The 24,565-nt window shown below is 48.9% G+C and overlaps 1 protein-coding gene across 1 annotated transcript; it reads left to right on the top strand.

Annotated features, from left to right (window-relative positions):
* The first annotated feature begins 288 nt into the window (after positions 1-288).
* Positions 289-20,043, top strand: BAG3 (BAG cochaperone 3). The gene is made up of 4 exons (XM_054071789.1): positions 289-620; positions 13,517-13,873; positions 16,405-16,785; positions 18,737-20,043. The coding sequence occupies exons 1-4, from the start codon at positions 447-449 to the stop codon at positions 19,508-19,510; spliced, it is 1,686 nt and encodes a 561-aa protein (XP_053927764.1). The 5' UTR covers positions 289-446; the 3' UTR covers positions 19,511-20,043.
* The last annotated feature ends 4,522 nt before the right edge of the window (positions 20,044-24,565 follow it).

The raw sequence follows: 24,565 nt of genomic DNA, 5'->3' as shown, positions 1-24,565 counted from the left end.
TGCCAATGGAACCGGTGCAAGGGGAATCGGTGCTGCTGCCCCAGTGCAAAGGGAACCAGAGCCGCTCTCCTGGTGCAAACAGAACCGGTGCAAAGGGAACCGGTGCAAAGGGAACCAGAGCTGCTACCCTGCTGCAAAGGGAACCGGTGCCGCTGTCCCGGTAGGAAGGGACGCAGCTCCGCTGCAGGGAGCCGTGTCCGGTAACCTGAGGGTTGCCTGGAGCCACCCAGAAGTTTCCAGCCGCCCAGCTCCTCCGCCTCCCTGCCGCTCCGGATCCCTCCCCCCGTCCCTCCTCCTCCTCCTCCGTTTCCAGACACTTCCAGCCCGGTTCCTCCGCCCCCCGGCCCCGCGGTGCCATAAAGCGGCCGGAGCGGCGCCCCCGCCCGGCACTGGGATCGGAGCGGGCAGAGGCGGAGCGCAGCCCTCGGCCCCGGAGCAGCCCATCCATGAGCGCCGCCGCGCAGCCCCCGCCGCCCCCCGCGCCCATGGACGGCAGCGCCGAGCCGCTGCCCCCGGGCTGGGAGATCAAAATCGACCCGCAGACCGGCTGGCCTTTCTTCGTGGATCACAACAGCCGCACCACCACGTGGAGCGACCCGCGGGTGCGGGCGGCAGCGCAGGTACCGCGGGGATGCGCCGTGTCCGGTACCCCGGGATGCAGGGATTGCGCCCTGTCCGGTACCCCGGGGTCCAGGGATGCTGCCTATCCTGTTCCGATGGGGTCCAGGGATTCTCCCGTGGCGGGTATTCCCGGGGGGCTCGGGGGATGCTTCCTGACCGGTACCCCGGGATCCAGGGAGATGCTCCGTGTCTGGTACCCCGGGACTGGAGGGAGACGGGGATGCTCCGTGTCCGGCACCCCGGGATCCAAGGAGATGCTCCCTGTGCGGTACCTCGGGATCCAGGGATGCTCCCTGTCCGGTACTCTGGGCTCGGGGGACACAGGCGGGATAAGGAGGGGTACCCCGGGCGCTCGGGATGGCGATGCGGTGAGGGCAGGCGCTGCCTTTTGTCCCTGACGCACTTGCAAGCCCTTTTTTGTGCATTGGATCATTTGATACCGCGGGCCCACGGTGTTTATTTAAAGTTGGGGGGGGGGGAGGAAGTTTTCAGCAGAGCTTGTAGCGATAGGACAAGGGGGGGAAGGCTTTAAACTAAAAGAGGAGGAGTTTAGACTAAGTATTAGGGGAATTTTTTTCATGCCGGGGGGTGAAGCACTGTCCCAGGCTGCCCAGAGAGGTGGGAGATGCCCCATCCCTGGAGACGCTCAAGGTCAGGCTGGATGGGGCTTAGGGCAGCCTGAAGGGGTCCCTGCTCACTGCAGGGGGTTGGACTGGATGGGCTTTGGGGTCCCTTCCAACCATGGTTCCCCCCGTCCCGCCTGGGGAGACACAAAATCTGATTTATTTTCCAGTTCACACAGCAAATGCCCTTTGGAAAACCAGAAACCGCCCCAGCCTGTGTCGGGGTGTTCTTCTTTTTTCATAAAATGGTCGGAAGGGACCCCAAAGCCCATCCAGTCCCACCCCCTGCCATGGGCAGGGACACTTCCCACTGGATCAGGGGCTCCAAGCCCCATCCAACCTGGCCTGGAACCCCTCCAGGGATGGGGCAGCCACCACTGCTCTGGGCACCCTGGGCCAGGGCCTCCCCACTCTCACAGAAAAATATTTCTTCCCAAGATCTCATCTCAATCTCCCCTCTTCCAGCTGAAAACCATTCCCCCTCGTCCTCTCCCTGCACTCCCTGATCCAGAGCCCCTCCCCAGCGTTCCCGGAGCCCCTTTCGGCACTGGAAGCTGCTCTAAGGTCTCCTCGGAGGGACCTTTTCTTCTCCAGGCTGAACAACCCCAACTCCCTCAGCCTTTCCTTTTCTCCCTGCTCAGGAGCTGTCAGTCGCTCCCTGCTCTGCGATCGGAGCGCTAGGAAAAGCCGTATCCCACTCCAAATATGTCCATGGAAGGCGAGGCGAGAGCGGTGCTGTCAGGGCCCTCAGGAGCAGCTCTTTTGGGTCTGATTCCCTCGGTTTGGAGCAACGCAGCCCCTTTGGAAATACTGCTTCCTTGGGAACGCGTTCCCCCCCGGGAATGCCACCCCCTTGGGAGTGCAGCCCTCTGGTATTTTTACAGTGCAGCGGCTGTAGGCAGAAAGTGCTGGAAACTTGACCTGAAGTAGGAGTTGCCTGGTGGGAAAAGGGTTTCCTGTGGGGGGTTTCGTGCGCTTCCCTGCCCGCTCGGGTCGGTTTGGCTGCACAGGGCCCCGGGGGGGTGAAGGTGGTGGGTGCGGGGCTGGGAGCCCACGGGCCGGGCTGTCACCACAGTGGCTGTGCTGGCGGGAGCCAGGGGCTCGAATAAGGCACCGCTGGGCTCGAAGCGGGACCCTCGAACCGTATCCAGTCATGTGCCAAACACCGCAGCAGTGGGAACATCCTGCTTCCTTCTACATCCACCCTTGCCAGACCTGCTGTAGCTTCGCCTCAGTGGCCCGCAGTGCTCCAGGCTTGAGGAAAAGCAGCTGGGGAGCTGCTTGGTGGAAGAGGACCTGGTCGATACCGGCTGAACACGAGCCGGCAGTGGCCCAGGAGGGCAAGGAGGCCAACAGCATCCATGGCTTGGATCAGGAATGGGGTGGCAGCAGGAGCGGGGAAGGGATCGTCCTCCCTCGAATCCTGGGTTCAGTTTTGGGCCCCTCACTCCAAGGAGGGGCTGGAGTGTGTCTGGGGAAGGGAATGGCAAACAAAGGTTATGAGGAGCAGCTGAGGGTCCTGGGGGTTTTAGCCTGGAGAAGAGGAGGCTGAGGGGAGACCTCATCGTTCCCTGCAGCTCCCAGAAAGGAGGTTGCAGCGAGGTGGATGCTGGGCTCTTCTCCTGAGTAGAAAGGAAATGGCCTCAGGTTGCACAAGGGGAGGCTTAGATTAGATATCAGCCCCTGGCAGAGGCTGCCCAGGGAGATGGTGCAGTCCCCATCCCTGGAGGTGCTTGGAAGACAGGCAGGTGAAGTGCTCGGGGGTCTGGTTTAGTGGTGGACAGGTGGGATTGGCCTTGATGAGCTCAAAGGGCTTTTGCAACCAAACAATTCTATGATTTTTCCACAAATGTGAGGGGCAAAGCTCTCAGTCACTGTTATTATTTTAAGAACTTGATGTATCCTAAAATAGCGCTTGTCCGCTCTGAGCACAGCCCGTGGCCGATGCTCGGTGTTGGAAAGAAAGGGAAGGGCCATCGCGCTGCAGCCACATCCAGGAACCTGCTGGAGTGCTGTAATGAGTCACAAGTGACCAAACGCACCCTTTCCCTGCCTTTCGACCTTCTGAGGGCTCGTTCAGTTGGTCTATAAATAAACACACAATGCTAGTCATAATGCAAAGAGGTCTGAGAAGGCTGTAATTTGATAATGTGGATATTGGAACTGGCGCAGGAAAAAGTGCTTTAACTGCTTTTCGGAGCCACCATCGTTCCGGTGTAAGGTGGGACCTGATAACACTGGCTGTAAGGGCAATTCAAATAATAAATAGTTTTGGTTTTAAAACAGACTTGAGAAAATTGAGCTGTTTACTCAGAGGCTTTTGTTATGAAACACCACTTGAAAGTAACCTGTTTAGTGGAAAGGTCACTTTTAAGCTGCTTTTGGTAATCTTGTGAAGTACCAGCATGGATCTGACTGCTTGAGTAGAAAGGTGCCCAAATCAAAACAGATTTCACTCCTATGCAGTGTGAAATCCATGGCAATGAAGGGTGCCTCCTCTTCTGCCAGCTTGCAAAGGTTATTGCAGAGAGAAAAACTTGCACCGGCTGTTGGACAGCTTTTGCGGGACATGCTTTTTCTGGACAGGAGAACCGGTCGCTGGGCACTAAGAAGGAATGTGTGCACGCTTTGGGATGGTTCATTGAGGAAAGCTTCTAGAGATAACCGTGGAAAAGAGCTGATTTTCGGGAGTTCCTGTCTAATGCTGTTCAAAGAGAAAGCCCTCCAGTGTATGATGGCAGCAGTGGGGTCTAACTAGTCTGATGCAGCCACGGGTTAGAGCTGTGCGAGTTAGGAATATCTGTGGGAATTCATGGGCAGCCTCTGAAATGGTTGGTTTGTTAAATAGCAGTGGATTTCCTGAGGCCAGGTACTGTTTAGAATCTTGGAACCAGGCCCAAGGAAAATATTTCTTCTCCTCAATAATAATTTCTTAGCCAGACAATGCCAAAGAAGACACATGACCCACTGGCACTGGATTTCAAATTCAGCAGTGATTTTTGAAGGCATTAGGCTGTTTTTTAACTGAAGGGGTAGGAGGGGCAAAATCACAGATGCAGGCAGAGAGAGAGACTAAATGTGAACCGCTTTGTGATTCCCTCACGCTCTGTCTGTCTCAGATGAGAAGTTGGGGATTTTAGAAGTGATCTGAGAGCTGCGGAAGCTGGCTGCATGTGTCAGGCTTCATGCACCTTTCCGAGGGTGATTACACAGAGATCAAACTTGCGCTGACTTTGCTTTCATGGAAATCAGCCAGTGAGACTAGAAGTCTTTAAAATCACATTTATGATGGTCCTTCAATAACCCTTACACTCATATCTATCAATATTCTCTCTCTGAGTATTTGTTCCACTTCTGGAGAAACCTGGATAATGAAATGAGGTGTTAGAATCAGAACAGTTTGGGCTGGAAGGGACCTCAAAGCCCACCCAGTCCCACCCCCTGCCATGGACAGGAACACCTCCCACTGGATCAGGGGCTCCAAGCCCCATCCAACCTGGCCTGGAACCCCTCCAGGGATGGGGCAGTCACCACTGCTCTCGGCAACCTGTGTTTCACTGTGAGTGGTCAGTGAATGGAGCGCAGGTCTAAAACTGAGCTTTTCCAGCTAAGCAACGCACTGAGACAGCGTTAACGATGGAGTCCTCTTTTCCCAAATGGTTGCGCACTTGCTTCAGGCTTGACATCAGTGTAGCCATGCTGACTGCAGTAAACTGTACCAGGTATAGGGTCAAGTAAAATTCAGAATGGCTCTTTTAAAGTTTTAACCCATGACAGACATTGTAAACCGACAGAACCAGACCTTAATTTTGCATTTAACTATGTTTTTAGATACATTCATAATCATGATGCCTCTCATGTTCTCATTCCAGCTGACCTTTTTTACCCACCTGAAGGATGGGTGTCTGCATATGTAGCTCTGTTCCTGAGATGAAATCATTGCAGGATAATGCTGGAGCAGGGAGATCTCCCTGAGGAAGAACAGAAAATAACTTATTGTATTCCCTTGAGGAATAAGCCATGACTTTGCAAATGTAACAAAACCTCTTAGTGGGCAAATGGACTTCCTTCCATGTGTCTAATTATTTAATGGGAAGGCTTTCAAAGAATAAGTCACAATCAATATCGTGAAGCACATGTCTGCGAACTTGTACTAAAACCATGTTTGCTAGCAATGTCCTCTTTTTTTTTTTTTTTTGGTAGAATTGTGGATTTCCTTTCGTTCTCTGTCAGTATTTTCTGTGTTAACTCATGCCATCACAGCTCAGTGTACTTTCTGCAGGATTGTCTTATAAATTGTTCACTTGTTATTCCCCAAAGTGTTGATTAAAAATAGATGCTTAAAGAAGAAGACAATGACAGGGCTTGTATTGATGCCCCTTCCATGTGTTGTTTCCACATGCAGAAAACCCAGTGGGAAATATTGCACCTAAAAATAGACCAAGGGAATTGACTGCGCTGGGTTTCACCGGGCTGATACTGCGGTGATCGATAGCTCACTAATGCCTTAGGGTTGAGATAAAAGCTCTACCAGCCAGCCACAGAGTCTGGAAGCAGTCAGAAAAGTGATAAATAGATCACTTATTGGTTGCAACGATACCCAGAGGAAGACGCTGCCGTCTTACCCTCTTACCGATGGCTTTGCTGGTGTTTGGGGAGCAACCGACTACGCCTGGGTTTCCATCCTCACCCTTCCTGGCCTTTGCATCCCTTCTGTCTTCTTCCCCAAATGAGTCTTAAGTCACTCAATTCCCATCTCTTTAGCAGTGAACTTATTTTTGAGCGCTGACTTCTAGTGCTCAAGTCGACTGAAAAATGTTGGGTAGACCAAATTAGAAATCGAATTGGAAGTTCAATCCAGCCTCCCTGCAACTCTGCGCCTCCCGCAGGGGCTCACATCAGTGGAAGGGAATGTCAGAACAGGCAGCAGTTTAGATCTCTTACCGTCAGTGGTTTTTGTGTTCCCTGTGCTGATGTGTGTTCTGTTGCAGGTTAATAAACGAGTTACTGGATTAAAAAAGTGATTTATATAAAAGGCATAAAATGTAGGAGCTGCAAAAGCTTCACTAGGGGATTTTTGGAGCGTTGTGTGCTGGCTTTGTCCAAGTTCCCTGAAGCTGCTTTGTGTAGTTTTTCAAAGCACTCCTTGCCAGATCATGGTAGGCAGGGAGTTAATTTACAGAGAGAGCAATTAATCAGAAAAGAAGGGATGGATCAAATCGGGAATAAGCATAGGAACACGAAGAAATGACGCTGGCAGTGATGTGGCACTGTCTGGGCAGTCATGCGAGAGGAGAAGCAAGGCTGGTCTTGCACGGCTGTGTAACTCCTGACACAGCAACCTCTTATCTGAAGGAGAGAGAAGGAATTCTTGTGCCAGGTGGCAGCGTTCCTACCTAGGAATCATATTTAACACTTAAAGCCTGTACTCAGGCAAGGCTTTTCCATAACCATGTGACAGAAATAGTTGTTGCCACTTGAACCACGATAAGGCAGGTAAGGATCCAGTATGCTCTGGGGTACACAGACAGTGTCGCTCTGCGTGAGCACCGTCTGCACCTTTGTCTGTGGCAGATCTGCTCTCTCTTCATGCCAAGTTAAATGTAGATGTCAAATAGAAGAAATGGCTTGTTCACACCAATTACAGTGCTTAATTATAGCTGAAAAATGCTGTATCTTTGTTTCAGAAGCTGTTGGTTTGGTTCTTTTCTTTCCTCCTTGGTTTTACAGGCAGGAAAACGAGACATGGGCTGTGGAAGCAACCTGGCTAACATTGCCCAGTGGGCTGGGTGGCACGAGAGTGTGGTTTTATGGCTGATGGCAAAGCCGTTTTACTCATAAATAGGGTGCAGTGAAGTGAGTGATCTTACAGTGTTGGAAAGTTGCTGGTGAAGAAAGTGAAGTCAGAAATGTAGGTGAAAATGTTACCCCCATGCTGTGAAATCCACAGTCGACTCAGCAGGTGTTGGCTACTCATTCTCCACTTCTATGGAGCACGTTTTGCTAGTTCTTGAGGTTTGTACTTTCTTCTGTGTTCCAAATGCCTGGCTCACAGCTCCTAGCAGGGGCGCAACAGGTTGACCCCCTGCAGTGTAGGTAAGTGAACCGGAATAACTGAATGAAGTCTTTATTCTCATCATCCTTGGCAAAGATGTTGCTGTTAGCGCTCCAAAGGGCTTCTCTTTAACCCTGCCTGTTAAAGCCGGCGGGGTGGGTGGTGATGCCAGCTCTGCCCTTCGTAGCAGCTCCTGCTTCTTTCTCCAAACTTGTTCCGTGCAGCCCATTGTTCAGCCCAGCTTCCACTGGGCATGAAAAGCAAGCGTCGTCATGTCTGCGCCAAGGCATTTCAGCCTACGAATCATCTTAACGATAAAACAGAGCAGTTCTAGTTCCTGAAACAAGATGAGTCTACGCGATAGCCAGTGTGTTTGCTCCAGTAAAGCTCTCTTGTTCTGGAAGCTCGGGGATTGTTAAGCCTGGAGAAGAGAAGGCTGCGATGAGAACTTACAGTGACCTTTCAGTACCCGGAGGGGCTACAAGAAAGCTGGGGAGGGGCTGTTTACAAAGGCTTCTAAGTGATAGGGTGAGGGACAATGGGGATAAACCAGGGAGGGGCAGATTTAGGCTAGACATAAGGAGGAATTTCTTCATGATGAGGGTGGTGAGGCCCTGGAACAGGTTGCCCCGGGAAGCTGTGGCTGCCCCATCCCTGGAGGGGTTCCAGGCCAGGTTGGATGGGGCTTGGAGCCCCTGATCCAGTGGGAGGTGTCCCTGTCCATGGCAGGGGGTGGGACTGGATGGGCTTTAAGGTCCCTTCGAACCCAAACTATTCTGTGATTAGCTTTCTCCTTTAGGTTTTAGAGGTGCTTATTTATAATTTCGAATGACATCATTGCGCTCCATCAGCCAGAGCATTCGTTAGTGTCATCCTTGTGTAACACAGCGTGGTAATTACAAGAGAGAACAAGCAGCTTGTTTGGCTACACATGTGTGAGTGAGGAAATAAACCTCAGCATGCAACAAACACAACATCAAAAGCAGCGTGGCGTTTAAATGGGTTGCATGATGTGGCCGACCCGAAGCTCTACTGAGACAGCTCATGTGACGAAGCTTATTCATGGTGTCCTTTGGTCATTCGCTAATGATATCGTGCTCAGATGCCTATGTGCTCAGTGTGTATATTTAAGTGCAAATTGTGAGTAAAATAGTGAGCGCATGAAGATGTTTGGTGGTTGAAGCCTGGCAGTGGGAAACGAGGGATCAGTGCTGAGAGTAAATCCCTTCTCCACCTTCCCACTTGTAGAGTTCTCTGGGAAGTGTTAATGAAATCTACTTTATGGTGGTGGTCTACCATTAATGGACACAAAGCGCTGCTAAACTGTAGAAATACTTGGATATTCTGGTCTCTATGGGCAGTCATTCTGATTTAGCTGGTTAGTGTTAACAGGGAAGAGAAAAAGTCTGGCCAAAAGTGCAATACGAGCCGGTATGGAATCAGTTTCAAATGGTTCAGTGACATAAAATGGTATTTCTTCAATGCATAAAATTGGCACCTTGTCCTTAGATTTCAGTATTAGCTGCTGCTGGCTTTTTTGGTTATTCATGGCAATTTCTGGTACTAAATAGGTTTGAGCATATGTGCAAACTTAGTTGTATTTCAGTCACTCTGTTTAGTTATACCGTTGTATTCTGTTGTCAAAAAACAGGACTAAACTACTCCCTTCTTTCTAAATATATGATTCAGGCTTAAAAGCCTTCTCTCAAGTCGGATTTTGCCAGATGCTGGCATTTTGTCATTTGAGCAACTACAGTCCTGTTATTTGCCTGATACTCTTTACAGCAGCAGCAGCTGAGGTCAGAACCGTATTGAGCTCAGCAGCCTTTCTGTTTGCAGAGAGAAAGAGATATTGCATCTCTTCGTAATGTTAGTAAAAATGCGAGTTTCTTTGCTAGGTAATAATTACAAAAGTACAAGTTAAATATTTACATTGCTGCTGCGCTAGAGCTGCAGAGGTGCTGCCTTTGTGAGGCACATACACGCTTCAGAGAACTGAATTTACTGTAAATAATAGCAGTATCGATCAAGAAAAATATGAGAGTGTGGCGGCAGCAGAACTTGCTTTTCAATTTCTTTTTTCCATAGACCATTTTAGTATGAGAGGAATGAGAAGTGTGTTATGCCAGCAGTCTCAAAGGGAGATTCCAGGTTCCATACAACTACTTGAGTAACTTAGTGTTCGTAGAGGGTATATTGATGACTCTCATTCCATGGGTGCAGCCATCTGGATGGCTCCAGTCGCAGTTTGGTAGCATCAGCAGTGGCTGAGTTTGCAGGTTTCTGTGTTTCGGTCTGGAATAACACTTGAGCAGTCGCTGGGGCACATCAAGAGTTACGCCGTTGTCCCCCTGGATGGATAGCACAGCTGGAGCGGCAGTTCGATTGGCAAGTTATGTTTTCCTCTTGCTGTCATTTCTTTCATTCTGATGGCACAGAGTCAGAACTCACTTAAATCTGAGCGAGTTTGAGGATTTTAACGTCACTCCTGCCTGTGCCCTTCCCATGGGAAGCCAAGAGTAGGATGTGGGGGGGATGAAGTGTTTTTTTCCAGTTGCACAACTGTGTGCTGGCTGCACCTTTATTTATCCTGGTGATGGCCTCACAACAGAAACGCGAGTCCTCGTCCCGAGAGGTGGGAGTGCTGCCATTCCTCTGCCATTCCTCCTGAGCAGATCTCTTGTTCAGAACACCCCACAGCTTTTCTCTTTCTCATTTGACTGGCGATGAGGACTCCGTTGCACTTGCTCAGCATTTCATGAAAGGGTGGATGGGGTCTGGGTTCCTGGTGGTGTTTCAGGGTACCTGGCATGGAAGCCAAGACTGTGGTCAACATTTGAGCTGCTTGAGTGGTTTTATTGCATTTTTGCGCTCCTTCTTTATTGGGATTCTGTCTCTTAAATGTACAGTCACAGCCAGGATTCCTGCAGTGCCGCTTGCCAATCCTGTGACCTATGGGAAGGTCCATCAATACTCTGTTGCTTATAGTTACTCTCAATATCACTGCCCAAGAACTTCTTTCCTTGGATGAGGGTAGGAGTTCTGAGTTGGCTTCCTGCTTTCTATACTTCAAGTGGGAAGAATGATGGGCCAAGGCTTGTAATTCATTTATGGGTCATGTCTCTCTGCAGATTTGTGTTAGATGTGAGCGTTAGGCGCTTTCAGATGATGTGTTTGCTCATACAGCAAGCAAGGACCGTGTGTGGTAGAAGGCAAAGAAAACCAAACAGTGGACATCTTTCCTTTCCTGACTGGCTCTCCTTTGAAACAGGAATTAAAGTGTTTGGAGAAAATCCGTGACTCTCTTCTCCATAGTGTTAGGACAAGAGTTTTTCAGAGCTGGATTCTGTTCCTCCTCCTGTAGTGTCCCCAGACACACCTGAGCTTCTCCTGATGCCTTCCAGAACCTGTTTGGCCAGGCTGGGAATGGCAGGCTCCCTGGCACAAGGGAAAGAACTGTTTTGACTGAAAGCTGGACTGTGGGGGTGCCAGGATCCGTGTATGCTCACTGTTGTGCTGGATCCTCATTAAGCACAAGCCTGAATTGCTTGCAGCCATCTACCTGAGCCCGGGGCCAGTTCGGTCTCCAGTGCTGCTGCGCAGGTGTCATTGCTCAGGGCAGGGTGCTTCACAGTGGACAATTGTGCATAGAACCATAGACCCACAGAAAGGTTTGGGTTGGAAAGAACCTCAAAGCCCATCCAGTCCCACCCCCTGCCATGGGCAGGGACACCTCCCACTGGATCAGGGGCTCCAAGCCCCGTCCAACCTGGCCTTGGACAACTCCAGTGTTACAGAGGGAAAAAAAGCCTGGAAACAAGGACCAACTTCAAATGCTTTCACAGAAGCAGCACAGTTTTTCTGAAACTGTAAGAAAAAAGGACAAGTTATGAAAGTAGGGTTCATGCTGTGGCTCTTAAAGAGGGGCCAGGGGTCCCATTTATAAAAAAAGTATTAAACTTAACCAAAGTATCGCTTCAGATATAAATGGAATTGGTTGAAAAAAGAGCCCAGTCTGATTTTTCTTGGGTTTTAGGCTGCTGCTTTTGTTTCTCACTGGGGCTTAAGTTACAGAGGCAGATTTCTTAGCTTGCTAAGATGGTTCAAAACGAGGAGAGCAGCCTCAGGGGTCTGAAAGTGGGGATAAAAGAGGGGAGATGCATGGTCAGGCTTTAGGAGGGTTCGTGGAGAGGAGGGGAGCAGGACACTGACAGTGATGAAGCCTTGGCAAAGGTTTATCATTGTGGATTACTCCAGAATACCGAAGGGCTTCTCCCAAAGTGGAGCAGTTCAGAACACTGCAGAGCCCTAAAATGCCAAGAGAGAGGAGCTGGCAACTAATCCCTTAGGGCAGGTTTGTTGTGCATGCAGGTGGAGTGGAGCACCTGTGGCCGAGAGCCTTCTGGTGTCCGGGCATGCGTCGGTGCTGCTGGCCCACCAGCTCCGGAGCCCTTCCCAGCACCGACCCTTGACACGGCTGGAAGTGAGTGCATCTCCTTTATGGCCACGGAGCCGTGCCTGTAGGTGAGGTGTCTGGCTGCGGGCTCTCGGGCTACCCCGCAGCCCACCGCCTCTTCCCTGCGTCAGGGAGCCTGCGGAGCAGCTGCTGCGGAGTGCGTGCAGTCGCCGCGGAGCAGCAAGGTGCTTCTTCTGACTGGCAAACCATCAGTTCCCCTTGGCTCCGCTTGCCCGGCAGACGTTTGGCTCTGACACAGCCTCGCATTGTTGCTTGCTGAGCGTACCTCACATTTATTTTCTGGCAAATGCAACTTGCTGGCGTAACGGCACAGCCCTCCGGATCCCAGGAGCGGTGTTCGTTGGGACCGCTGTGGATTCGGGGTTGGTAGAAGGCGAAGTGGCAGTGGTGCTGGTGCCGGGGGTCCTGGAGCCGCTGGCAGCCTGCCTCGCCAGAGGAACGTGGTTTCCCGGCAGGGTGCATTGAAAATGACTCACCCGTCGGCGGTGGATCCTGGTGCAGACCTTGGCATGAGATCATCCTCGCTCTGCAACTGGAAAAGCCAACTCCAAATGACTTCTCCGTGCGAACTTTCTAGGCCTGGCTCTCCTCTCTGCTTCTCTCAGAATCTTTCCATTGTGTAGGGTTTTTTTTTCATGAGTAAAAGGAAAAGCAACACCAGGGCTCTGGCTTTGAACTCGTTCCTTTCAGTGCTTGATATCTTTATTTTATTAGTTTCCCGAAACAACAGCCTCTATTCTCAGTTTCCTTGCTTACAGGAATCCTCAGAAATCCTTTTTAAGGGGATAGTGCCATGTGGGAAGAACACAGTCTGACTGGTAAAATAGTTAATGAATTAGTGTATGAATGTGTACAGAGGCGACATGAAATATTTTTGAAGCTTAAACACCTCTTTAAAAATAGGGTTTCCACCATATGTCCCCTTATTAAATTCCCCTCTTACTGAATAATGACATTACCCTCTGAATGACAGAGGTGCTTGTTATATGATCTGACTTAGAGATACATCTGGAACTTAGCCCTTGCGGGGCCCCAAAATAGAACAACGGGTGCAGGAAGAACTTACTAGAGGACTTGGGAGGGCTCGCGGTGCAAACCGCTCCCACCCTTGCCAGAGCTTTGACATTGTCCAGGGAGCGTATTCAGGCAAGGCAGGGATTTAATTTGCCTTGCTTTTCAGTCTTCTTTACGCTATCCTGTCTTTCCCTCCTCTCAATATTAACTGGGCCGCATCCTCTCCAAGCTGAAAGTGAATTTATTCTCCAATATATTTTACCAGTAACTCTTTAGGTTCCAGTGGGAAGAACAATCCCAATAAACATTGTGCTTCTGATGAGATAAAGCTTCCTCGAACCTGTCTTTTCAGATGGGGTTGGTCCTGAGCGGTGCTAAGGAAATGCCTCTGGTCCCGTGGGTGCTTGTTTGAATTGGAAGAGCTCCATGTGAAGGGGTGGGCTGGTGGCTAAATGCAAGCAATGCAGGCTGAATAAGAAATCCTATTGCAATGAGGTGTTTCAGAGCCTGAGTTGAGAAGTGAAGGTGAAAGCCACGTACATAAGGAAGCTGTTTAGCTGCTTCCCTTCTCTCGCCTGCAGATCTGGAGTGTTCTTGCCTGCTGTGAGCTGCCCTGCATGGATCCAAGGGGTCTGAACTTCTCCTGCATAAGCAGATGCTGCTTTTAGCATAGACCTTAAGGGTAATGTTTTCTTACCGGGTGTATTGATGTTTTTTAACTTACAGGAAGGCCAAGCGTCAGCAAACGGTCCATCTCGTGATAGCCCCAAGCAGCAGCCAGCGAGAGAAGGAAACATGGGCTACCCCAAGCTCCGGGCTGGCTATATCCCTATTCCCATCATCCACGAGGGCATCGATGGGCGACGGCAGCACCCCTGCTTCTCTGCTCCGCAGCCCGGCGTGCAGCGATACAAGACAGAAGCCATGCCCACGTCAACGCAGGCGCAGCCACCTCTGAGGGGGGCCTATGCCGGCCCTGAGTCCCCTCCAAGGGGACCGACGGAGGCTTCCCAGGCGGATAAACAGTGTGGACAGACAACGGCAGCTGCTGCAGCCCCAGCGCCGGCTGCACACGGACCTGAGGTATCTCAACAGTGTTGCTGGGCTGTGTTCACATTGGTCTTTGCAGCGTTTATGACCTGAATGTCACATGGGCAGTTTGTCCGTCAGAAAGCCAGAGTTCCCCCAGGACTGCATTTTCTCATTACTTCCAGAGAGTTAAAATGTGAAAATACACAGTCACAGCAGCACGGATATGTGAGGTTTTCCTGACATCGCCTGCTTTCCTTCTGGAATGGCTCTGCAGAAACAAATGCATGTAAATGGCTTCTGCAGGAAGGGAGAGTCGAGCTGCGTGGGTCTGGCAGGAGGGGAAGGTTGGTTTAGGGTTCACACTGGATCCTCCACAAGCGGAGGGCACAGGGAGTCTCCTGGCTTCTGCACCACGAGTCAGAAACCAAAGTGAATAAAGTGGGAGAGAAAAACGAAGTGGCCATTTAGCCAACACCACAGGCTGCTTCAGTAGTGCTGCCGAGATCTTGGCTTTCTAATTTAATACTTGAGTTCATTAAGTGTGTAGATGGACACGTGTACAGCTTTAAAAGGGAGTGTAAAGCACTTTTGTCATTCAGTGGCATGTGAAAATACTCTCAGACTAAGAACTTCTAAAAACCTAAAAGCCACCCTGCTTGCTCTGCGCTCCAGGATTCTGGTTTGCCTGCTCTCTCTAGAGAACGAGCAGAATTGGTATTTTCTTAATACACGGAAATATCAACCTCATTTTTATTCTAAGTCAGATGAGCAAGAAATTCAGCCTTCACTAATCTTAAAACACATCAGGTCTGTAATTCAGTGCTGGATTTTACTCTAGAACCTGTTCGGAGTCTGAATAATGTAACTAGTATTCTGTTAGCAGGTTTCTGAGCTGTCTTGACTGACAGCGCCCTGTCCATGCAGTACCAGGACAAGGGGCTCAGCTTCTCCTTCTCCCAGCACTGTACAGCTTTGTCTGTTACGCAGAGTGGCATCTGGAATGTGTCTGCTGTGCCTCTCACTGGAGTCCTCTGAGATAACTACTGAGGACCCCTGAACTTGCTGTTACAAACTTAGGCAGCGTAGTGTAGGTAACAGCTGCCCAGAGCCTGTGACAGTGCCTTTAAACCCCATGTCCACATGGCCACCAGTGGTGGCTGTGATGGGTACCATAATACCCACCAGCATTTACTTGTTTATTTAAGGCTGCTGGTTCATGGGCAGCTGAGCAGTTCACCAGCACCAAGAGAGAGAGGTCTTGTTCCCCTTCCTAGAATCATAGAATCATTGAGGTTGAAAAAGACCTCTAAGATCATCCAGTCCAACCATCAGCCCAACCCCACCGTGCCTACCAAGCCATGTCCCAAGTGCCACATGTACACACTTTTTGAACCCCTCCAGGGCTGGAGACTGCCACTGCCCTGGGCAGCCTCTGCCAGGGCTTCACCACTCTCTGTGTAAAGATATTTGTCCAATCCAAGTCTCCCTGGGCGCAACTTAGGGCCATTTCCTCTCATCCTATTGCTTGTACTTCGGGGAAGAAACCAACACTCACGTCATCACAACCTCCTTTCTGGGAGCTGCAGAGAGTGGTGAGGTGTCCCCTCAGCCTCCTCCAGACTAAACAGTCCCCAGTTGTTCCCAGAGCTCCTGTTCTTCAGACCCTTCCCCATCTCCGTTGCCCTTCTCTGGATGTGCTCCAGGCCCTCCATGTCCTTCTTGTCCTTCCCCTCCTGCCTTGCCTGCCCTTCCCTCGTCTCCTGGCTGTGGTGTTCTGCCCTCTCTGCCAGCTGCAGTCTGTCCTGGCCATGTAGCAAACCCACCAGGAAATCATTAGCGAGGGGAACTGGTCAGGGAACAGCCTGACAGCTGCTGGAACTGGTGCAGAGTTGGTGAGGGGATGGATCGGCATCACAGGACGTGGAAGGGACCTGTGAGCAAAGAAACTGCCTTTCCCCAAACTCCAACCCCCAGCCTGGAACACGCTGGGAGCTGGATTCTGCAGCCAGCCTGGTGCTCGCCCTGCTGACAGCAGCTCTACGCTGGTGCAGCTCTGGCTGCTGGTGCCAAGAGGTTGAGGTGCTGGAAGGTCTTGGGAGGAAAAAGGGGACATTAACCGTAGCCTGCTGCCGAGTTAATGATGTGCTTTAAAAAACCCCAACCCCATCAAATCTGTTAGCGTGACCAGGATCAGAAGTCTGTGTGCCTCTGTTAAGGCTCTGTTTTTGGCCTCAGCCTATAATTTGTTTGCTTAACTTCAGTTTGCCTCAAATTTAACAGGTTTGGACAGGACCGGCCATGCAAAAGCAGCAGACATTCTGACTGAGCACCCACTCCCTGCTCATTTGAGGGCTGGGAATGCTGTAACTCAGGTTTCTACTTGTTATAATGATGTTCTCTCACGACTTCTGTGGTTTGTCTAGTGAGGTCCTTGGCCAGAAAACCAAGGAAGTGGATCCTTTGCATGCTGGAAACACGAGTTCAGTTTCTATGACTATCTCCTCCTTTGCTCTTTGGAAATGAAAAGTACTGCGAGTGCAAAACCGGTTAAAACTCAATAATGAATTTTGCTTTCATGGCAGCCTCAATCTCCTGGAGCTCCCGATTCTCCAACAGTTTCCTCTCAGACCACTGGCAGACCCAACGCAGGGAGCCATCAGCTTCCTCGCGGTTATATTCCGATTCCTGTGATCCATGAAAATATCCAACGGCAACCACCGCAAGTCTACCACCAGGCGCAGAAGACGCACTACCCTGCCCAGCAGGGCGAGTACCAAGCCCACCAACCAGTGTTCCACAAAATTCAACCCGATGAGAGGGAGCCGAAGCCAGCGCGAGCGCAGTCTCCGTTCCGAGTGGCTCAGAGAGGTTCATCGAGCCGCGAAAGCTCCCCGGCCAGAGTTACCACCCAGATACAGCCCCCAGCTCCCATCAGAGTGCAGACAGTTGTAGACAGACCCCAGGTATGTGGAACGGGGAAGGGAATGACCCCCTGGGTGTTCTGTCCCCTGTGGCCAGAGCTGAAAAGTCAGCTTGCACTGACAGGTACATGAAAGCATGGAAAGCCATCTCCACTTCTGGATTTAAACTGGGAGTTGTTGCGATAATAAGAGCAGCACCACCTCAGGACTGTGGAGCGCTTGGATTGCTGAGACGTGATTTAGCAGGCGATTTGATTTTCTTCTCTTCAGAGCATAATTTGGGGTAATTACACTGAGGTCACTGATATTGCGTTATGTTTGCGAGAGGAAAACCAGGTCTGCGGGCTTTGTGGCATCCTGTGTAAATGCACCTTGTTGATGTCTCAGAGCCATTTAGGATAGCATCAGGCACACAGAGTCATTTTAGTTGTGAAGGAAGAAGATCAGCAACATCCAGTCCTGGAGCTTTTTCTGCTTTCTACACAACATGGGCTCTTGCTCATAGAACTTGTTGCTCATTGAATATTTTTTCCATGTTAAAATTCATGCTAAAAATTCTTACGGTTAAATAACATAAGTGTGTGGAAGGGGGTGTGCATGAAAACAAGCCTTGGTCTCCTCTCTGGATAGATTTCACAGGCAAAAATGACAGGAGCAGAATTGAGTCAATATATTTGAAAACCCATGTGCTAGGAGAAAACAAGGAAGGCTTCAGGTATAATGGCACATTCTAGATTAGCACTAATGTGTTTTTCCAGGTGAGAATAAGCTCCCTAATTCTACATTGAGTCGTCAGTGCAGGCCATCACTTATTCGGTTTAAATATAGCTGTAGATATTTGATTTCAGCCATCTAAATCAGTGAGAGCTGGATCTTAGCATTTTTCCAAAACCACTCTGTATGTGCACAAAGAAGTGAAGAGGGCGGCAGTGGAAGGAAAATACAGTCCTCATTAATTCAGCTTGCTAAGATTTTAAAATCTAATTTTCAAGGTATTCCTGATTTTATGACTGTTAGGTCTGTAGCGATCCCAGGGATTGTCTCTAATCACAAAATCATGGAAAGGTTTGGGTTGGAAGGGACCCGAAAGCCCATCCAGTCCCACCCCCTGCCATGGGCAGGGACACCTCCCACTGGATCAGGGGCTCCAAGCCCCATCCAACCTGGCCTGGAACCCCTCCAGGGATGGGGCAGCCACCACTGCTCTGGGCACCCTGGGCCTCCCCACCCTCAGCGTGAAGAACTTCTTCCCACTGCCAATTTAAAGCCATTCCCTTTCATCCTGTCACTCAGTGCCCTTGTAAAAAGCCCCTCCCCAGCTTTCCTGGAGCCCCTTTCAGCACTGGAAGCTGCTCTAAGATCTCCCCAGAGCCTTCTCTTCTCCAGGCTGAGCAACCCCATGTCTCTCAGCCTGTCCGAGATCAGTACAGTGTAATAAGATTGACACAGTAACCTCTGCTTATAAATAGTCTAAGGATAAAATCAGTATAAATAAGTACTGGTGGAAAAAAGGGATGCCCTAAAAACAGGAACGCCATGAGAATAGCCCAAAATGTGATTAAAACTCAGCAAAGTAGCTGGCTTTTCAAGAAACGGCGGCTCTCAGTAAGTGACAGTGAGGATGGAATTGTGACTGTGCTGCAGGCAGCTGCAAACTCAACTCAAGTGAGGGCTTTGCTCTGAGGTTCTGTCTTATGAAATTGCTTGCAGGGGTTATTTTAGGGAGCATGGGCAGGGTTTGGCGGGTTGAAGTTTCATGTCTTTGAGATGATTTGTGCTTGTAATCTGCAGTAGCTTGGAAACGACTCTTCAGCATGGTGCTTTTTTATTTTATATCACTAAAATTCAGCAGTACGCAGGGAAGATTTTCTGGGGTGTGCGAAAATTGCGCTGCTTCAAGTACAGGCAGTAGAGTGTTAGGTTACTTGCTCTTTAGACAGAAATAAGGAGCATTTTTCATTGTATCTCAACACAAACTTGCCTTGCTCACCAGGTTTCTCAGCAACCAGTCCCACCTCAAGAGCCACCAAGACCACCTCCACCACCTGAAATGAAGCCAGAGAACAAGGCAGTCCCACCACCCGAAACTGAGATGCCAGCGACATACGTCCCAATTCAGGTCACCCACCAAGAACCGGATCCTAAACTGCCACCCCAGAAGCCTCCAGCCACAGCAGAGAAAGTCGATAAAAAGGTTCCTTGCCCAGCTAAGGTTGTTCCCCCACAGGAGAGACCTCCTCCTGAAGAAACAGCAGCACCGAAGACAACGGAAACGGGAGAACCTCCAAAGCATCCTGGTGTTTTGAAAGTGGAGGCAATTCTGGAGAAAGTACAAATGCTTGAGCAGGCAGTCGACTCCTTTGAAGGCAAGAAAACTGACAAAAAATACTTGATGATTGAAGAGTATTTGACCAAAGAGTTGCTAGCCCTAGACTCGGTGGACCCTGAGGGTCGTGCGGATGTGCGCCAGGCCAGGAGAGATGGTGTAAGGAAGGTCCAGAACATTTTGGAAAGACTTGAACAGAAAGCAGAAGATGTCCCTGAACCAGTTCAAGTTGATGGACTTGAGCCAAATTTGCCAGAGCCAAAGCCCCCACAGGACATCATGGAGACTGAACCTGTGGTAGTCAAGAACAAGGAAGATACCAGTAACAAAGATGCTAAGGAGGAAACCAAAGTGGAAAAACATCAGCCTGAAAATAAGGAAGAAGTGTTTACCAATCTGGCCACCACAACAAACACATCCAATAACACAACCAAACCATAGCCCCGTGCTGAAATCTCTCAGACTTTATAACTGAATGTGTGTTTAAGTGAATTTTAAGTTGCATGCATTTCCAGAGCTCTTTTCAACTGTTTTTTAATCGACATAGCAGCTTGGGACACCGTAAACACTTTGTGGGGGAAGGAGGGAGAAGAAAGAGAGTAACGCATTTATCCTTTATTCTTACACTATGTAAAAGCCGTGTTTCAAAAATAAATCCTGTACCTTAACCACTTTTAGATCAGCTGAGTGAAAAGAACCCCAAGCAAATGAACGACTTCAGGGCTAACATTGACGCGTGGTGTTCAGGGTGTGTTCTTTCACAGGTGATCTTCATACAATCGATGGCCTGTGTGGTCCGAACACCTGTCCTCCTGTACCCGTAGCCACTCTTAACGGTTAATGTTTTTATTTTCATGTTCACAGTTGGGCACTTTAACGATGGATAGAAAGTGTGTAAGAAACTGTAGGGATATTTATATGTGTGCAGGACTTCAATGCTATATTTTAAGAGGGAAATAAAATAATACAGAAGCCTCATTTAGTCTTGTCATTTTATAAGCTGGCAACATAAGGGCAGTGATTGGTTTCAAGTGCACTCTTCTACTTGGATTTCCTTTAGTACGGCACTGCAGGTGAAGTCTGGCTTTCCCATCAATGTGCCTTTCTGCATTCACTTGCTTCCTTTTAATTTCATTGCTATATCACGCACATGGACTGAGGAAAGAGTTAGGCTTAACATCTTATTTCTTCTTTTTTCCATCCTTGGCCGTGGGAGTTACCATTTAACAGAGATGTTTATGACATGAAGAAATCACTGTCTGCTGCTGCTGTCTTACAGAAGTTTGCTTTCCAGCTTCTTATCTTGTTTTGCAAGTCATTAGCCTTTTGTTCTCTACTCCTGAGCTCCCAGCCAAACGCACGGTCTGTTCACCGAGCCAGCAAAGAGGCAGTGCTCTCCTTCCGTCAGCAGTTTGAGCAATACTTCAGGGTTGTTCTAAGCTATTGACAACTTACACTTAATCAAGGGATCTAAAACATCCTTCAGCTGCACCCATGCGGTGTCAGACAAGAGCAGAGCTGAGTGCCAGGGAGAAAGGAGTCAACCAGACCGCAGAAGTCACCTTTAGACTTTTGCATTTGTAAAATAACAGATCTTTTCTAATCGATGGCATGTTCACAGCATATGCTGCTCAAGGCAGTTGATCACTTATTGAATGCCAAGATCAGATTGGAAATCGGGTTTAAACCCATCTGAAAACCTGGTTTTAAGAGGCAGGTTGAGAGTGGTCAGCTGGAACTGTCATTCTTTATTCTAAAATAACAATATAGCAGGTAAATTCTAATGCAGCGAGTGTTTCAAAATAACAGTTGGACTGAACTGCCTGCTTAGTTGTAGGTAGAAGGTTGATGCCTCTTTTAGTTTCATTTTGGTAGTTAACACTGTAGGAGCACACAATGTCTTGCAGCATTTGGCTGCTCTAGGTTTCGGAGCAGCATTGCAGGCATTCCAGCAGGAGAGGTGTGAAAGTTCATCCGCCTGCATAATTCTTGCATGATCTCACTTCAGTGACACGTTCCTCCTGCAGGATTACGTTTCAGCTAAGGACAGGCATCGCTGACATCGTAGAACAAAAATACTTAAATTGAGGAAAATCAGCGGTGGGATTTGACAACTAAGCTCTAGGCAAGGTCTGCGGAAGGTGTGATGTCCTTGCCTCGCTCTGGTTGCTCTAAGCAGCCCACTGAAGTAATTCAGATCGAAACCACTTCACTAGCTGGGATGGCAATGGGGAAATTCAGATTACAGTCATAAAAACATACCATTTACAGGGAGCTAAACAGGTGCTCTCCCTTTAAAATATGTCATCCGCTGCTAATGGCGCCTGATTCATGTTGTGCTGCTCGGTGGTGGTCAGAGGAGGTGGAGTCAAGTCTAATTATGACTGGTTTCTTATTTTTAAAGAAGCCAAGCTACAGGTAGAGTTACATTCTGCCAAGCTTTAAAAGTTGATTATTAAAGTCGGTGATACTGCTGCAGAGTTAGGTAGCGAGGTTTCGTGATCTGCCCTAATAGGGAAAGTGCTTTCGGCTGCCCCGGAGCTGCCTCGCTGGAAGACGGGTGCTCTGAGTCACGGTCTCTCTTTGTTTCCTCTGCTGCTGGAGAGAAAACTGCACCCAGTCCAGCGCGTGTGTGCACAGCTCCACATTCTGCCTGTGGGCTGGGAGGAGGGAGCAGAGGAGGAGGAGGCACATGGAAAATCCCTCCCTTTCCCTGCCCGCTCCTGAACTGCTCTTTGCGGATCCTGCTTGCTTCCTTGTGTTGGTGCCAGTGGTGTGGGGAGGTGGCAGCGGAGACGAAAAGGTTCTTCTTTCCCTTGCTTTGTGCGGGACGGCGCTGCTGGCCTGCGGTTTCACCCTGCGTAACAGGCTGGGAACTTGGCTTTGAAACTCAGGTAGAAAGAAGTCAGGGTTTTAGTACCAGTGATAAGAATGACATTGCATGACATTGCTTTTCAAGTACAACAAAAGGCAGATGTGCTGTGGAGCACAAGTTGTTCAGGTACACACACTGCCATCCTAAAAAGAAAAAGACCCTGAAGGTGTTCATAAAGAGAAGAACACAGCTGCCGGTTGCTCATTTTGAGTAAAAGGCTAAGATTTGATTTATCCAAGAAGCAAATATTCCCCAAGTCAGTGAAAGATGCTGTTTCAACTCATTTAAAAGCCGCAAGAGGAACAAGAAAAGCCTGGACACGGAATGGCAGTAAAAGCTTAGGCTATTTTCTGATAGCACTATCTTGTCCAGATAGTGATATTTTCAGTGCCAGGAGTGGCCTGTTCTCTATATTTAAACTATCACAGCAGCGAGGCGTTATGTTCCCTATAAATACAGCATTGCGATTATTTACACCCGGCCAAATCCCACCGTACCCCGAGGAAGGGGCATCAGACGGTTCCGTTGCCCCCAAGAGCACCACATTCCTCTCTTTCTCCAGCAGGAGGTACAAACCCTTTTTCTGGGATATGATTTATTCACGTGAGCTCTGCTGTGTTTGCAGAGGAGTTGGGGAAGGGCAGGAGGAAAGCGAATCCCCCCAGAAGGCAGGAAAGCCCCATGGCATGGTTTGTAGAGGCGGATCATTCCAGGCGCTCCGGTAGCGATGTAAGCCAGCCTGGAACACTCATCAGTCGTGGGATCCTCAGTGTGGATAGCACAAGGCACTTTGTAAAATGAGCTGCCAAGGAGGACAAAGGAATCAAGGTATGTTTAGCAGATTTCCGTTTGCTAGATTTTTATTCTACCTCCTTAGATGAAGATGTATTGATCTTTTTAAATATGCAAGTAAGCAAATAAATGACACCACTGCATCATGATTTAAATAAGATGTACACAAACATGAGGGTAAAATAGGCTCAGACTGAAGGCCAAGTTATGGGCAGTAACTCCTGTGCTTTTGGTCCTGTAATGTCAAGTAATGACATGCAGGTGTCTAACAGAACTAAAATCTAAATCTTCAGCTGTAAACATTTTGATCAATTGGGATCAATCTTTTGTTTTGTTAAAAAAGCTGGTGATAAAGGGAAGTGGTGGCTGCCTCTAGAGATGTTCCAGGCCAGGCTGGATGGGGCTTGGAGCCCCTGATCCGGTGGGAGGTGTCCCTGCCCATGGCAGGGGTGGAACTGGATGGGCTTTGAGGTCCCTTCCAACCCAAACCGGTCCACGAGTCTCTGGGTATATAATATTGTCATTAATGAAAAATGAACACTATGAAATATTTTAGCAGTAAATACTCTGATCTCGTTGGCACTTCCACCTTCTCTTTATGTGCGTGGGAGTGTCTCACTGGCACTTCGGAGATCCAAACGAACCACTCAGTTTAGACTACTTTTGTCTTAAAGCAAAGCATTTGCTTAAAGATAAATGGATGACAGTAAAATACGTTAACCTTGCTGCACAAAGAGCCCTTTACACTGGATAATTTGGATTTCCTAGCTTTCCGCATACAGCACATTGATGGTCTTGTGTACAGTATCAGCCTCCACTGCCCTGAACCGCTGTGTGCATGTGAACTGTCTGTCCACTCTGTAATACTAGACACGAAAGAGTTCGTGCACCAACCACTGTAATCCAAAGCGAGAGCTATTTTAAGAGAGGCAAGAAGCCGGTTACAAAGCAGTGGGACGGACAAATTCGCATACAAGTACCCTTCCAGAATTTATAAATAAGCAACTTTAAGAAATAAAGAGGGTAAAAATTAGAGGCTAGTTCGATTGTTGCCTACTGGAATTTTCCCTGCTGTCTCCAGAAGCTGGGAATTTTTACAAAAGGAAGGAACAGGTCTGTCCTTCAGGATCCACGTGTCCTTCAGGATGCAGTTTTGCACCAGCAAACTGCAGGGTAAGCAGCAGCAGAGGATCGCATGTTAAGTTTGAGATTATAAAGAAAGAAAAGTGCATTTGTCATGCATATTGCAGAAAAGAATTCCAAAGAGCACTGATCTGTAAAGACACGAGTCCTATTTCAGAATGAAGCACGGAACACGGAGCTCCTTGTCTCTGGTCCTTTACATTTGATATCCGTGCAAGGATTGTGCAGCACTCTCTGATGTCCCACAACAAATACAGAAATTACCATTAGAATTTGCACTGATTGATAATATTGATAGAAGACTCAGGAAAAAGGCTGCAGACTGACCAGGACTGAAAATAAGTTGCTTTTTCTAATGAGAAAAAATCCTTTTCTAGGAATGAGGTGTGCAGGCATGGAAATGTAACACACTTTGAAGTGCTACTCTTTCTGTTGCACCTGCTAAGCGGACAGAGGATCTGTCTGCAGGGCTCTTCAGCTGCCTTCAGAAATATGATTTAAAAATGGGGGTATCTTAGTTTTAAAGCAGTAAAGAAATACACTGAATGTAGCAACAAAGGGGTGTGGAACGCTGCCTGGCTTTACTATATTTCTGCAGCACAGATTCGATTTGCTAAATCATCTAAATGGATGACTTGAAGCCCTGATTTATTGCTTCTCATCATTTGGTGAACTTTGAGTTTCCA

This window comes from Cuculus canorus, chromosome 7, assembly GCF_017976375.1.
Source record: "Cuculus canorus isolate bCucCan1 chromosome 7, bCucCan1.pri, whole genome shotgun sequence".
Lineage (NCBI taxonomy): Eukaryota > Metazoa > Chordata > Aves > Cuculiformes > Cuculidae > Cuculus > Cuculus canorus.
Note: the sequence above shows the minus strand (reverse complement) of the source record. Positions and strands in the feature narration are given on the sequence as shown.